This window comes from Spea bombifrons, chromosome 2, assembly GCF_027358695.1.
Source record: "Spea bombifrons isolate aSpeBom1 chromosome 2, aSpeBom1.2.pri, whole genome shotgun sequence".
NCBI lineage: Eukaryota > Metazoa > Chordata > Amphibia > Anura > Pelobatidae > Spea > Spea bombifrons.
Genome location: NC_071088.1, coordinates 79,649,785 through 79,665,935, shown reverse-complemented (window position 1 = coordinate 79,665,935; position 16,151 = coordinate 79,649,785). Strand labels below are relative to the sequence as shown.

The window sequence follows — 16,151 nt, the reverse complement described above, 5'->3', positions numbered from 1 at the left end:
GGTGATGGAGGTCCACAGACCTCCATCAAGGTAGGGTAGTGTTAGTGACGGCATGGTGCCGTCGTTAGCAGCTGACTGGGACTGCTAGCGACGGCACCATGCCGTCGTTAGCAGTCAAGGGGTTAAAGTCCCATTGCGGGACTGACCTGAGTGGCTCCAAATTCGGCGGGGGGGCAACAGGGGGGCAAGGAATATCCTAGGGGGGGCAATTGCCCCCCCTTGCCCCCCTGTAGCGACGCCACTGGGCAGGGGAGAGGTATTTTTTCCAAACCCATTCACCGCCTAGTCCTTCTCTACTTCTTTCCCCACTAAAGTCTTTATGGACCTAACACCACCCCTCACATGACCAGCCAAGCCCAGTTACAAACCCACTCCTCCAGAAGAGGGAATGATCCAGGTAGACTACCCTAGGAAGTGCCTTTCACTAGTGCTCATGAGTCCTTGAGTGAATCAGTAATTCACAGTGGGCTCCAGAAACTCATGCTTAACGAGAACTTGAATTGTCAGTCCTGTTTTCTGAATAGGAAAATGTTCTTTTGTCGCCTTTAAAAATCCTGCCGATCCAGTGTCTGTATGAAAGTACTTAAAGAGAAAAAAAATAAGAAAAACACTTGCATGAAAGTGTAAAATGCTAAATGGGCCTTATGGACAAGAACTGATAAAACACATGCTTAAGCAAAGTAGAAAATACTTTGTTGAAGACTCACCTATTGTTGCAGAAGGACACTTTGCTTCTTTTTTTTTTTTTACTTTGTAATGGTCTACAGTGCATACTTAAAACAAGGTTGTCATTAGCAGTTTAAATCTAACAATTTAAGTATGTAGCTTTATGGGTCTAAGTATACTCATAAAGCAAAGCAGATGTTAAAATAGCCTATTCTAAAAAAAAAAATGAAAAATATAATAAATAGCATGTTTTTCCCCTAAGGTTTTTCTTTCGTGAATATCTCCTTGCATTTTTCTTGTACATTTTACTGCATTTCTATTATTTTAGTTCACTCCGGAAAGTGTAGAATCCCAGGAAAACCTTTTCTTTTCTAGTTTTGCTTATTAAGCCAGGTATTTATAAATAAAAATGGTTGGTTCACTCTAATGACATACAAATGATTTGCCCTCACCTGTCAAGCATGGTTGGTATTTCTTAGCAGGCCAATCATGAACACAGTCCTTCTGTCCCTTATTTGCATACCTTCTTTCTTGAAAAGTAATGACGGCAATATCGTAGCCCTCGCTCACTCTCTGAGTGTCTCATTTAAAGGCACCTGTGAAACCGACAGGCACAGGGATGAGAAGTGAAAGAGAGCAGTTGATTAAATCATCATCAAGTCAGGCCTCAGAAAGTCAATTCTGCTTGCCGTCTGCAATGATATCCTTTTATCTTAAGGTAATGAGCTATGGCACTTGCGCGTCGGGTAATGCAGCGAGTTCTATTAGCATGTTCCATTTTGCCTCACAAGCAAGGGCAAGTCATTTCAGAATGCTCATATCACTGCAATCAAAGCAATTGGCTTCACAGACAGAAGAAAGAAAAAAGATTTAGGGTGATTTTTATGGATCACAACAGGGGGGGAAAAGATAGCGGCTTGTTTTATTTTAACCCATGGAGTGCTTTGATTTTTTTTTTCTTGCCTTTTTTATGGCTCTTCTGTTAGACTACAAATGCATAGCACTAATTCCGTTTTTTCAGTCCCCTAAAGCAATATTTAAAGCTTCATTTGGAAACATTTGGTTGGATCTGATTGATATAATGTACACCCAACCAATCATTCTTTGTACTATTTTTATTCTGTACCAAAATATCAAATGTGGCCTTTTGAATCCCATCCAATATTGCCCTAGTGCTGAAGAGCTTTTTTGAGGTCCTGCTATATTAAATATGAATGTCAATTTGTCTAAATGCACTGAATAGTGTGTTGGGGATATGAAATGGGGGAGAGTACAGTGGCTGTGCACAAACCATTTTTTCCTTATAACATTATATGCAAACGAAAAAAAGAGGCACGCAAGTTCACACGACTTGTGTAAACACATAGTGTAATCTTGCCTTTGCAAAAGTTTGTAAATTCTAACTCATACTATAATTTGGGAAATAAAACCAGGAGTTTAGTGTTTACAATTTATTTTAATGTGAAGGATATATATGTCTTTTTTGTTAGTCTTAACTCCCTGCATGGAATATTAACATAAAAACATAGTTTGATCACCTGACACATTTACACTTCAGCCAGTAGAGGGCACTAACTCTTTGTACCCCTTTACTCTCCACTATGCTCAGTTGGACTATTCTAAAACTTTTCATTTTTCCTTCACATTCCATCCAGTACCTTCACATTTAAAGTCCATCTGTATTTGCTCTGTTACTCCTAGGACATCCCTCATAATGCTGGTCACCACACATATTTCTCTCTGTTACTACTCCTGTCAGCCATCTGTCCCTCCCATCTTCAACTTTGCCCTTTGGAATGCCTACTCTGTATTTGTCTCCCACACCTTTAACCTCCTCGCTATAACTGAAAGCTGGATCCCCCTATGATACTACCTCCTCTGCTACACTCTGTCTACACTTCTCCTAGGCCTGGAGACAGAAAGAGTGGTGGTGTAGGCATCCTTCTCGAAACTAATCACATCAAGTCTACCTTCCCTTTCATTCTGTTCTCTTGAGACTTACAGAATCCGCCTTTTCTCTCCACTTTCTCTTCACATGGCAGTTATATATTGCCCACCAGGTCATACCTCACATTTGTTTTGACCACTTTTCTGCCTGGCTCCCCTTCTCTCTCACTTTTGATCTCCTCTGTCTTATTCTTGGTGATTTCACCATTCCTTTGACATATGGAACGACTCATTTTCACATTGATCTCTGCCCTTTCTCACTCTAAACAATGCTACTTTTCAATGATACAAACTTGTATCCAAATTCTGACACACCTGCTGCTGTGGACAACATATGGCATCTTAACCTAGCCTTAGTTGTCCATAGTAGAAATAGGCAGTCATGGGTGGCACCAACTGATTCCGTCTGCATCAAATGTATTATTCCATGTGCTTATCCTTTCTAGAGTCTAAGTGCTTCTTGTGAGGTGTGTCTTTGTCGCACCTTTTTGCCTGGTGGGCTGGTACACAATAGAACCTCCCCCATACCTCTACTGTCGCTCATACAGCAGATGCCTTCCTCTAATGTGCTCCAACTGGATATATATGGATGCATGCTTCAAAGGTGCCAGAGTGTGGCATGAGGCCACGTACCACCTTAAAGTGCCTTAGCTGATTTTAATCCACAGTAGATCTCTAGAGGGCAGACTACTCTGTTCTCTAGCGAATGCAAGAATTCTGATGACTTTTTAAACTCAGCTTGTAACATGAATATTTCATTACAGCAGTCAATACTATCAATAATGTGGAATCAACACAATGTGAAAACCCTTACTGTCCAAACACATATTGTAGAAAGTGGTAGATTGTTTACATCCCTCCACAAGATTTTACAGTGTTTATGTGGGAATTTTTGCCCATTAATCCAGTAGCGCATTTGTGGGGTTCCAGTTCACCCCAAAGGTGTATTCGATGGGGTTGAGGTCAGGGCCTTCCCTAAACTGTTCCCACAAAGTTGGAAGCATAGCATTGTCCAAAATCTCTTGTATGTGTCCAAGGCATTGGTATTCCCAGAAGAGTGGATGCTATTATAGCTGCAAAGGGGGGGGCCAACTACATATTAATGTCTATGTATTTAGATTGCGATGTCACAAAAATTCCCTGTTGGTGTTACGGTCAGGTGTCCCAATACTTTTGTCCATATAGTGTGTGTATGTATGTATATACCGGTATGTATATATATATCTATATCTATCTATCTATCTATCTATCTATCTATCTATCTATCTATCTATCTATCTATCTATCTATCTATCTATCTATATATATATATATATATTTTATAGCCCACTTGTGAGCTAATCTATAATACTTGCTGCATTTTGGAAACTTTTATGTAGCTGTTACTACACATAATTATTAAGTTTTTGTAGTTGTGCTGTCTGATCTAATGTACGAACGGTTTTCAAAGCATATTTTTACACTATTTGGTACAGACAGTATTTCAAGAAAATGGTTTTCGCAGATTTGCAGCTGTAGTTTAAGATGTTGAACCAAGACTAATGGCACATAGGGGTTCATGTATTAATACAAAGAAAAACATGCACTCTGACACTTCGTAACATAGACTGCTCGCACCTGCATCAAATTTAGGAAAACTGTTAATCATATTTATTGTATTTGACACAGAATACCAGTCAGAGGCTTTGAACATGAAACTGTTACATCTGGGTTATATGTGAATTTTTGAGCAAAAATATGATGACGGATAATCTGGTATATTGTATAATAAATGTGTTATTCTTTCATTCTTGAAACATGTCTTTTTAATTCACATAGTGAAATAATTTGTTGCAAAATGGTTAAATTCTAAATGTTTCCAACTGCAATCACTATTGAAAATAAATCACCCCCCCAAAATGTACATAAATATTCTTATATGAATTGAGTTGAATGATCTGAGGATGCCTATGTGTGTATAAACAATAAGAAAATATGGAGTTCACAATTATTATTACTATTATAATGGCAACATTTATAATAAATGATGAGCTCAATGCTAACATTAGGGTAGTGACTTGAGCCACTTTTTATTAACTGCATTATTAATGGAAAAAATATGTGTTCCTAGAATACATGGCCTTCCCCCAAAGATCATACAATTAACTGTGATTACAATTAACTAATGCAACTGTTAATCTCAGAGAATAGGCACCTCTAGAAGTGATGATGCATATATAACAAAAATACAAAATTGATATTTTGCCATTAAAATGCCTGATGAGAAGGGATTAAAGAATACGGATGATTATTTCAATTAAAACATATATTACCAGATTCTGCTACATGCCATTAGCTAGTCATGAAAAATACTTCAACCTCATTATAAAAATCATACAATGATTAAATATATATATATATATATATATATGTGTGTGTGTATGTATGTATGTGTATATATATATATATATATATATATATATATATATATATATATATATATATATATATATATATATATATGTTTATCCTACTAAGCAGACTTAATATTCAGTCAAGGAGCTGGTAAAAAAAAATCCATTAAGTTTGTCAGATTCATACTGTGTGTGTAATAGACTGAGGGAATTGAAAGATGAAAATCTAGGTAATGGAAATATAGCACAAAAATACTTTGCTTATATAAAAAAAATTAACAGGTTTAATAAAGACTTTTTGCAATATTTCTAAAACAAATGTGTTTTATGGGCATGGCCATAACTGTTTTGCATCCAGGTAAGTATCAGATTAGTGGAGAACCTAAAAGTGTAGGTAGGAATAAATTTAAGTTGTCAACTCTGCTTTATGGAGTGGTTTGTGGAGAAAGCTTTTAGCATTGACAGTTGCTGAAAACTAACCATAACCAGGTGGTGTTTGATTTGATTATCCTTTATTACTCACCAAATGTGCACATATCATTTAATTGTGTGTCCAAGGTGTGCTTTTATGAGAATTTGAAGACAAATGGTTACTAACAAAGAAGGGTGAAAATAATGGCTTAAGATTCTATATCATGCTTGGCGACATTCTTCCTCCTACCATTGGGATGATGGGGATATCATTCCCTGTCTACACTACACTCAGCTACACTATGCATCCAAAACTCTTGTTTTGCTACGACCAATGGAACACATATCGATCTGGACATTGCTCAAGAGTTCTCAAGAGAGCTAGCCAGCAGGACATGAGTCGGGACAGTTGGCTAGTACGTTTGAGCTTACAATGACCAAGAATAATGTATTGTAATTTAACAGCACTAAAATTGTTTCAGGCTGCATACACCTAGGTTTTTTTTTTAAGACAGCGTAAAATGTACGTAGAGCAAATTAGACTAGACCAAAAGGCAAAACTAGCTCTTGAAATATGGAACTAGGCATATCTATTAGAGTACTAAAGAAATCAATGCATTAGAAATAGGAGTGAATATACCTTATTTAAGCCACACTCAAACCCTGACAGAATATTATAGCCTGTTCTTATAATTGTACATCACGGTAATGCTGAAAAGAGAAATTATTTTCATTTAAAACCTGTAGTCCTTAATAGCACTTCAGAATTGAACTGTGAACGGCCAAAGAAATATTATGCTAATTTAAAAACTAACATACTTAGTGCTGCTTTTAGTCTAGCAAGCCCCATGCCAATGACATTAACTTAAAATCAGATACCAATATAATAATTTAGCATAATCATATTACACCGAGTTAAGGGACAGAGATAATTTTAATGTACAGACTTAATTTAAAATTATTTATAATGTTCTTGTACAAATACTGTTACATCCTAAAATTGCCCTAAATTTTAGAACACTTAGTCATATAGGAAATCAAATTGTTTTTAAATAAAATAATTAAATAGCTTTGAGTGGCTTTAAAAAAAAGCAGATCATTATATTTCCTCATTTTTTGTGCACACATTTACAGAAGTGGCAAGAAAAAAATTGGCCCTGTTTTTTTTCCCACCTATTTCTCCATAGCTCATTTTGTTATTGACCCCCAGCCTTATTTTCCATCTTCTTCACCAGCCCCTTTCCCCCTTCAGACCTCCTGTCTTTCCCCTCTAAATCCCTGAGGTCTATTTACTAAAGAGTGAGAGCATGCCAGGCAACCAGCAGCAAATTTCAGGAGAGTCAAGTCGATGCACGTTAAAAGAACCCCCCCCCCAAAAAAGCAGCAATTAAATTAATTAACAAAAAAAAACTTCCCGTATGATCCTTTAACCTAACATCTGACTTCTTCTCTGTTGTGATTCATATTAGATTCACCTAGACGTGCAGTCAATCACTCTTTCTCACGTTATACTGAACATACATATTGGGGCAAAAAATAATAATTAAAAAAATAAAACATTCTACTGAATGTCTGATAAAATGTATTTAAAATTAATAACATACAGTATAGCAGGCAAGTTCTTGGCAGAGGAAATATTGGTCAGAAAATCTAAATGTGCCACTTGAAGGTTTACGGTTTAATAAAACAGCTACAGTAACGTATTAACAAAAAAAAATCCCCAATCTAACCACACAGGTATTAACTGGTTTCACAGAAAACAGTGGCCTTTGGTGTTTTATCACACAACCAAATCTACATTCATTTAAACGCTGGCTATTTTATATATGATAATTGGGCCTTTGAATTTCATACTGAAACAAATAAACTATTTGCCGCTGTCGGTGGAATTTGGGTCATGTACGCTACTGAAAAATAAAGTATACAATCTTTCATCCCATAAAGACCTACAGTAGATCACTGTATAATAACCTGCTTATACCGTACAGGCATTTCATCACAAACACACAGGGTCTGTGTTTCTTCATCAATCTGTGGAGGCATTTAGACTTCACTAAAACAGCTATAAAGAATATTTATAGACACATCACAATGCACAATGATGATTTTGTTGCAGTCTCGGTTGTGGTCACTGTTCTGTTACTGGTCATAATTCGATGATTCTTCATTATGTTGATCTGCGTTGCTTGTATACTGTAGGTCAAAGTATGAAAAACAGGGTTGGCATGTATTTTAAATACTGACACTATATATTGGAGATTATTTTTATTGCATTGATATACTAAATGCCTTTTTTCCCTCTTTATATAACAAAGAAGAGCCACTACCTGCTGATTGGCAATTCAGCACTACAGAAACCTTAAATCAATCATGGGAATGGCTGACTCAAGATAAGTAAACTTAAAGTAGACAAAGATCCAGGGCCAGATGGGATACACCCGAGGATACTACGGGAAGTTAGTCAAGAAGTAGCCAGACCACTATTTTTGATTTTCAAAGATTCTTTCCAGTCGGGAAAGGATTGGCAGAAAGCTGTTGTGGTTCCCATTTTTAAAAAAGGATCCAAATCTGAGCCTGAGAACTACAGACCTGTAAGCTTAACATCTGTGGTGGGGACATTTTTTGAGAGTTTATTAAGAGATGGCATACAGGAATATATTGTGAACAATGATATCATCAGTAGGAGTCAGCGGTTACTGTATAAACTAGGACAAATCGGTCTTGGAGAAAATGCCTGTGTTTGGATTAGAAATTGGCTTAGTGACAGGGTGCAAAGAGTTGTTGTCAGTGGCGGAACTACCGGGGTCGCAGGGGTCGCGACCGGGCCCTAGAGTTCTGCCAGTCAGGGGGGCCCAAAGGGTGCCGAGCGGTTGCTGAAAACAACCGCTCGGCAACTCTTGGGCCCCCCTGACTGACAGAAATCCAGAATGCCTCAGCTCCCCGCTGCTGCCGCTGCTGCCACCGTCGCCGCTGCTGTCGCCGCTGCTGTAGCCTTCGCCGCTGCTGCCGCAGCCGCCTGCCTCAGCGCTGCCCAGAGTGCAGTGTTGGGAGCGTGAGGCGTTTGTCTCGGGTGCCGGCGCTTCACGCTGAGCGCCGGCATATGATGTCCTATGCCGGCGCTCAGCAGTGAAGCGCCGGCACCCGAGACAAACGCCTCACGCTCCCAACACAGGAGTTGACGGTAAGTGACCTACAAAGGGGGGGTAGGGAGGGAGTAGGTAGATCGTGAGAAGGGGGGGTAGGGAGGGAGTGGGTAGATCGTGAGAAGGGGGGGGTAGGGAGGGAGTGGGTAGATCGTGAGAAGGGGGGGTAGGGAGGGAGTGGGTAGATCGTGAGAAGGGGGGTAGGGAGGGAGCGGGTAGATCGTGAGAAGGGGGGGTAGGGAGAGAGTGGGTAGATCGTGAGAAGGGGGGGTAGGGAGGGAGTGGGTAGATCGTGAGAAGGGGGGGTAGGGAGGGAGTGGGTAGATCGTGAGAAGGGGGGGTAGGGAGGGAGAGGGTAGATCGTGAGAAGGGGGGGTAGGGAGGGAGAGGGTAGATCGTGAGAAAGGGATAGATGGGTTGGGGGTGGGGGGTGGGGGGGCCCTTAACAGATTCTCGCACCGGGGCCCTGAGGTTTCTAGTTACGTCCCTGGTTGTTGTTAATGGTAAATTATCAAGCTGGACAACTGTGGTAAATGGGGTGCCTCAGGGTTCTGTCTTGGGTCCAGTTCTCTTTAACTTATTTATTAATGATCTTGAAATAGATATTGGAAGTCACTTGTCTGTGTTTGCTGATGGCACAAAATTAGGTAAGGTTATAAAGTCTGATCAGGATGTAGCGTCTCTTCAGAATGATTTAGATAAACTAGGGGACTGGGCAAATAAGTGGCAGATAATCTCCAAAAAAATGTGCAATTTTGGGCACCAGTTTTTAAGAAGGATGTTATAGAGCTGGAGAAAGTGCAGAGGCGGGCTACAAAGTTAATAAGAGCAGTGGAGAATTTTAGTTATGAAGGACTAGAAAAACTGAACTTGTTTTCCCTTGAAAAGCTACATCTAAGAGGGGATCTGATAACATTGAAAAAATACATACAAGGTCTGTATAAACAGCTTTCTAGTGATCTATTCACCAAGTGGTCTCTACAAAAGACACAGGATCAGCAATTGAGACTTGAGGAAAGAAGATTTCAGCATCAGCATAGGAAAGGGTTCTTCTCTCTGCTTTAGGATGTTGTATTATCTAAGAAAGGTGGATATTTTTAAGAAATGTCTGGATGCTTTTTTGGTTAAGCATAACATAAAGGGCTACAACTGCTAAAAGGACAGTTGTATTAGAAAGTTGATCCAGGGAGTAATCTGATTGCCGCTATGGAATCAAGAAGGAATTTTTTCCCTGTTGTGGCATAATTGTTTTTTGCCCCAAGTAGGATTTTTTGCCTTCTTTTGGATCAACTTTAGATCTAAGTATGTGTGAAAGGTTGAACTTGATGGACTGAAGTCTTTTTTCAACCTACTATACTATGCTATATAGCATATACATAGTAGATAAAAGCTTATCTATGACTATACCAGAACAGTTTCTCTTAATATTGTTTCAATGGAAGTAGGAGGCATAGTTTCTTTTCATAGTTGGCAACAACATTAGACATGATAACACCATCCAAAATTGAAGCAGAGGACTATTGAAGGGGAGATGAGGGCACACTGGTTGTTTTTTGGCATCTACTGGCATCTTCTGCCTTGTTGGATTCTCTGTATTGCTAGACTGTTGCCTTCCGCTCATGAAGCAGGCTTAAGCTTGCTTCACCTTCCTATGTGTTTTTGTGGAAACTGTTGTACAGTGCTAGGTAATGTGACACGTGACATTGTGGGCTTACTGCTGATACACTCGTTTTGGTATCTAGTTTTCAGCGCCACATTAGATTATTTACTGTGCTGCCATCGCAAGACTTATATGTATTCCTTTTCCTATTGGATCCCTACATTCCCATGGATTCCTTTGGTTACATACCAGGGTATTTCAAATGATGATATTGTAACACTTTGCTTGCAGTAATTCTACCACCAGACTGTTTTATATAAGTATTTTTTTGTGTAACTAAAATGCTACCACAGACTTTGACAAAGTAGAATTGGCGCATGGAAAGTGTTAAAATAACACCACTGGAAATACCCTGAGGGGTAAATTGAATTGACCTACATCAAAGCTGTCCCAAATAGGACATGGGTGCAGGATGAAAAATAAATAGCAATACGCTACTTATACTTATTGCCCTCTAATTTGAAAAAAAAAAAAAAACATAAAGTTATTGGGTATTTCTAATCTCATGACAAACAGTAGAATCTATTTAGCAGGTTTTGCATGGGTTATACATGTTTGTATGTATGAATATATCTGTATAAGTGTATGTAGGCATGGATAATATATAAGTGTATGCATAAGTGTATGTGACCATGAATGTCTATATACAAGTGTATGTGAGCATGCATGTCTATGTGTATATGACCATGGATGTGGATGTATAAGTGTAAGGACTTACCAGGTGTTGGAGTCCAGTTGAAGGAGATGGGGCACATCCTTGCAAAATAGCACTGCTCAGTGTGACAGGATAGAGAAATCACTTGAGAGTGTGCACGGGGCAACACAGGTATGCGGTACCGACATGGATTATCCAGAACCAGAGACAAAACATAATGCAGAGGTCAGGGTCAGCAGACAGGGTTTATAAATGGTGTAGCAAAGCAGAGGTCAAAGTCCAGGAAATCAGGCATAGAATTACTGCACATCCAGCAGGAAAAACACACAACCAGATTCTAGGCTGTTGACGAGGCCATGCGTACTGTTAACCATGGCTTCAGGTGAGGTAGGCAGGGTTCAGTCTATAACAGAACTAGGTGACAACACAGCAAGAAGCAAAGATGCAGGTATAGAACCCAGCGGACCAAAGTTTAGAGAGCCTGACTGTAATGCTGGAGTTGTGAGTTCAAGTGAGTTCTTAAAGGGGCGGCCTAGCCTTGCTGTCTGTAGGACTCTGGGTGATGCCTGACAAGTGTGCACGAGCATGTATGTGTGATGTGGTATGAGATCGAGTGTGTGTTAGCATGAGTGGTGTTAGAGGGAGTGTGTGTTAGATTGAGTGTGTATGTGTGTTTATATTTGTGTGCCATACTGTATGATGATGGCACAGACAAGCTGTTTGGGGCAAAGATGGCACAGATAAACTGCTTTGGGGCACCGAAAAGCTGGAGCAAAGATGGCAGTGTGGGGCATGTTGCATGGTGAAGTTAGGGGGCCCTGCACAGAGGCCATGTGGTTTCTAGTTATGTTCCTGGATGGCAGGTTGATTTATTAGGATATGGTACAACATGGTAATGTCACAAGGGCATTGGAACCCATCTAAAATCCTTCTTAATGCATCTATGTTATTTCAGATTTGGCAATCTACAAATAATTATGCTTCAAATTTATGTTATAAACACTGTAAGGGAGCCTAAAGGTACAGTTTTAGGAGTTTTTAAATACAGTTTGAATGACATATCCCTTTATTCCATGTGGAAACATGGTATCCTGGGTCTATCAACGTTACATGATTTGGTTAAAAAGCAAGTTCAGTGAATAAATCTACCCACTGAACTATTGTACATATCGTTTTCCTGCCTTTTTTCAAAGTTCCTCAGCTCAAGAAGCTGTATCAGCAGCTTGTTGGGTGCATTTATTGCTTCTGCATAATTTATGAGCTGGAGATACTGACCATCATCCATATCTGCCAGAGGCTGGCACAGGGGGTACATTGGATGAAGTTGTAAATTAGATGCCGTGCTCCTACAGAGCCTGTGGCACAATCCTCGGGTCAGTAAGAGAATTTAATACCAGAGATGGAAGTGTTTCCTCCCTGCGCCATGTGGGCCTCAGCACAGAAGGAGCTGTTGGCAGACGCAGTGACTGACCAAATCGTAAAACTGTCAATCATAGCGCGTGTTGGGAAGGATGCCTGTGCATTTTTAATCATCTTGGCAGCTGTGCTGCTTACATAATGGACACCAGTAGGTCTCAGTCCTTCACCATATGCTTAACTCTGGAGACAAGAGGCTTCTGGGTATAGTTGTAATTACCTGATGCAGAATTAAGTGGACCTTGAAATTAGAACTGGACTGTTGGAGGCAGGAAGCTTAACACTTTGATGGAACTCTCTGCTCATCCACACATGGTATTTTACAGGGCTTGCTAAATAACTGGCTGGAAAAAAAAAGGCTGGGAATGGAAAAAAATGATATTTATTTTCATGCACATGATGAGAATTGTTCATGTGTTTGGCACTTTTGGATGCTGTGTTTAATTGCTAATATATTGTTTTCTGTTTTAGTGAGCATTCCCCAATGCTCTATTGAGAATTACACCAGTGTTTACCACTGCATGCCAGGCGAGAATATTACCATAGTATACGGTACTTCCATTGGAATGCACTGGTCTGCTTACATAATAGCAATCCACACAACTGTAATGTGTCTATGTATGCTTAAAGCAATAGAACACAAATGGCAGTAGCTATGAGGTTGTATTGGACCATACAATCTACAGTAATATATTTTTGTGCAAACATTAAAACATGAATCCTTAAAACATTACATGTAAAGGAGTATCTGTGTTACTATCCCAGTCTAATTTATCTATATTGTTATGCCAATTTAATAAGTAACTACTGTCAGCTTGAGCGCTGATATTCTTTACTTAACATGGCTTGGGTCTGAGTGAGAAGTAGGTTCCACAAGGGGCGAAGGTGCATACATTTTAACTTTTAGTCCTGCCATGTACACTGGATTGTGTGAAGCCTCGTAGTACATGGTCAACATGGGCTAAGAGATGGGACAACCATTGATTCTAGTGTCACAAATATTGTAATTGTGTCACTTCAAAAAATGATCCTTGCCCCTTTTGGACCTGTAGCCTAGAAGTATTGTTATGGCTTTAAGTTTAAAAATATAAAGGTTGTCCTTATGTAATTATATTACTTTTTAAGACAAGGGGAACTGTGTTGCCAGTTTTCTTTTTTTGTCTTTTATCTGTCCCTACTTATTTGAAGAGAGCCAGTGTACTCAAACCATTCACTGAAATAACATTCAATGACATCATTTTTATGGTACATTTAAAGCCGATTTGGACACAGTCCAATGCTCTTTGTCTTGTAATACTGTTGTCAAGGCATGTTACCTTACCGCTCATCATATTTCTACAAAGATTATCTGTATTTCTTTTTTAAGATAGAGAGAGGGGACAGGTTTAAAGCCATGCTCATTTGTCACTTTTTACTTTATGTTGACATTTTCACTCCTTTTAATCTTCTTGCAAAGAAAACGTGCTGATTTTCTCTATGCTTTTTTTTCCCTTTCATTTCAGTGTGACAGCGACAGTGATCAGGAGGAAAAGGTAGGAGCTTATCTATGGTTCTGGTATCTTGAGTTTTACTTGTACAAAATGAATTTATCATTTCCTTGGCATTAAAGTCACCAATTCATTATAACTTTTTTATATAGCACGTATATCCCTGTGGAGATTCAAAGTGTTAGGCTTCTGAATTAACCAGCTAGAGGCAACTGACAAATAATTGTTACTATTATCTCACTGAAAGGTACATTTTATTGACTTTGAAAAGACAGAATGCTGCCGACGGCAGAAGCCCCCCATCTTGAAGTTTAAGAAATAACGCAGTTTGCCTCTTACATTCTAGGCCTGTTGGCATTAAAATGTATTCTTGGTAATATTAATACAGTGCTAAAAAATATTTTGCAAATGAATGGGATTTATTCACTAAACTGTGAGATGCAGGTGCTTACAATAAAGTGAAATATGTTGTCTAAGACATTACTTACCTTAAATGAGCATACAATTCAGAAGGTATGGGGACAGAAATAAGTCAACCTGGTATGGTCCCCAAGCTATAACCCTCTACCCAAACCCAATTCTGTGCCCCCCCCCAACCTCTCATCCCATTCTGATCTTAAAATAAACAAAATGCCCTCGAGGGCCATCTATGCCCTTCACCCTTTGCCCACTGATGAGAGGCATTTTTAACCAATTTGCATGCACTCGCAGTTTAATGAATAGACTCCATTATATGCGAGTATTGCTGGGATGAAAAGTTTTCTTTACAAGGGGCAAACCGTTATTGCTGCTTTCACTGCAGATCCAGTGACTTATTGTGTGGCCCCAGGCTGGCCGCCCTGGCACATATCTGGCTGGATGTCACACGTACAGCAATTGCTGATCTTAAAGTGCTAGTGCAGCATTGTTTCACATGTCTGGCCCTTTGCTTACTTTCTATGCATTTTGTTGGACTATTTGGTGGTTTTAGTAGAAATGTACCAAGGTAAGTCGTAATTAAAAAGGATCTTTGTGGACAGAAAAGCCTCTAAATATATTAACCTTATTGTATCTAAAGGTGATATGCCATATTTTATGAACGGTGTAAACTTTTTTAAAGTGTGGGTTTATAGTGTGGGTTTCCCTTTTCATCTATTGAGTGTTTATACAGATATTGTTTTCTAAATGATCACACGTTTTCTCTCCTTCTTTTCCTTCTAAAAAACAGAAATTATATCACAAGCTCTCAGTGAAAATATTGTATGGGTAACTTGTGGGGAAAATCTATTTTTCATTACAATAAGTTAAACAAGTCAAACAAGTTAAACAATTAATTGAATCCCTTTATTTAACACATTCAAATGAACCAGAGAGTTGAACATCTATCCAACCCTTATGCCACGAAAAGTGGTTAAATCTGTGTGATTACTATATGAACAGTAAACTGTATATATATATGGTCAAAAGTACATGGACACCCTCCTTATTATAGAGTTTATGCACTTCAGCCACACCCATAGCCATACTTCAGCCATCTCCGTAGACTCCATAGAAAAACATTGGCAGTAGAATGGGTCATACTAAAGAGCTCATCAGCACAAGCACTGTGCATAAGGAGCTTCATGGGTTTCCATGGCCGAGCAGCTGCACACAAGACGAAGATCACTATGGCTAATTCTAAGTCAGCAAGAGTGGTATAAAGCACATCACCACTGGACTCTGGAGCGGTGAAAAACATGTTATCTGGAGTGATGAATCAGGTTTCACTATCTGGAAGTCTGATGGATGAATTCCAATGAAGGGTAATGTTAATGCTACAGCATACAAAGACATTTTGGACAATGCTGTGCTTCTAACTTTGTGGCAGCAGTTTTCATGTTCCAAAGCAAGGTCCATAATCACATGGTTTGACAAGTTTGGTGTGGAGGAACTTGAGTGGCCTCCACAGAGCCTTGATCTTAACCCCAATGAACACCTTTGGGATGAAATAAGAACCCTAATTGTGATCCAATCCTTTTTGTACAATGTCAGAGCCTGACTCACAAATGCTAATTTTCACTGAATGGACACAAATTCCCAAAGACTCTCAAATCATGTGGAAAGCCTTCCCAGGGGAATGATGACTTTTATAGCTGCACAAGGGAGGCCAATTGCCCATGGTCTTGGAATGAAATGTCCAACAAGGCTGTATAGGTGTGATGGTTGGGTGTCCACGTACTTTTGGTCATACAGTGTATATAAATCACAATTTATAATACATACTATGTCACAATCACCCAACGTACATAAAATTGGCTTAATTAGGGACTGAAATGATGTGTTTATATTTTATTAAACGTATTTCACGATGCATTTATGACAATCAAAGGAGCAATTTTGTATGTTCATCACATA

General features: G+C 39.2%; 1 protein-coding gene across 1 annotated transcript in view; it reads left to right on the top strand.

Moving 5' to 3' along the window:
• AUTS2 (activator of transcription and developmental regulator AUTS2) overlaps positions 1-16,151 on the top strand; it is a 617,139-nt gene that overhangs the window by 374,726 nt on the left and 226,262 nt on the right. Inside the window, exon 5 of the mRNA XM_053454913.1 lies at positions 13,794-13,823. Coding sequence (XP_053310888.1) covers positions 13,794-13,823 — 30 coding nt within the window. The remainder of the gene's footprint in view (positions 1-13,793; positions 13,824-16,151) is intronic.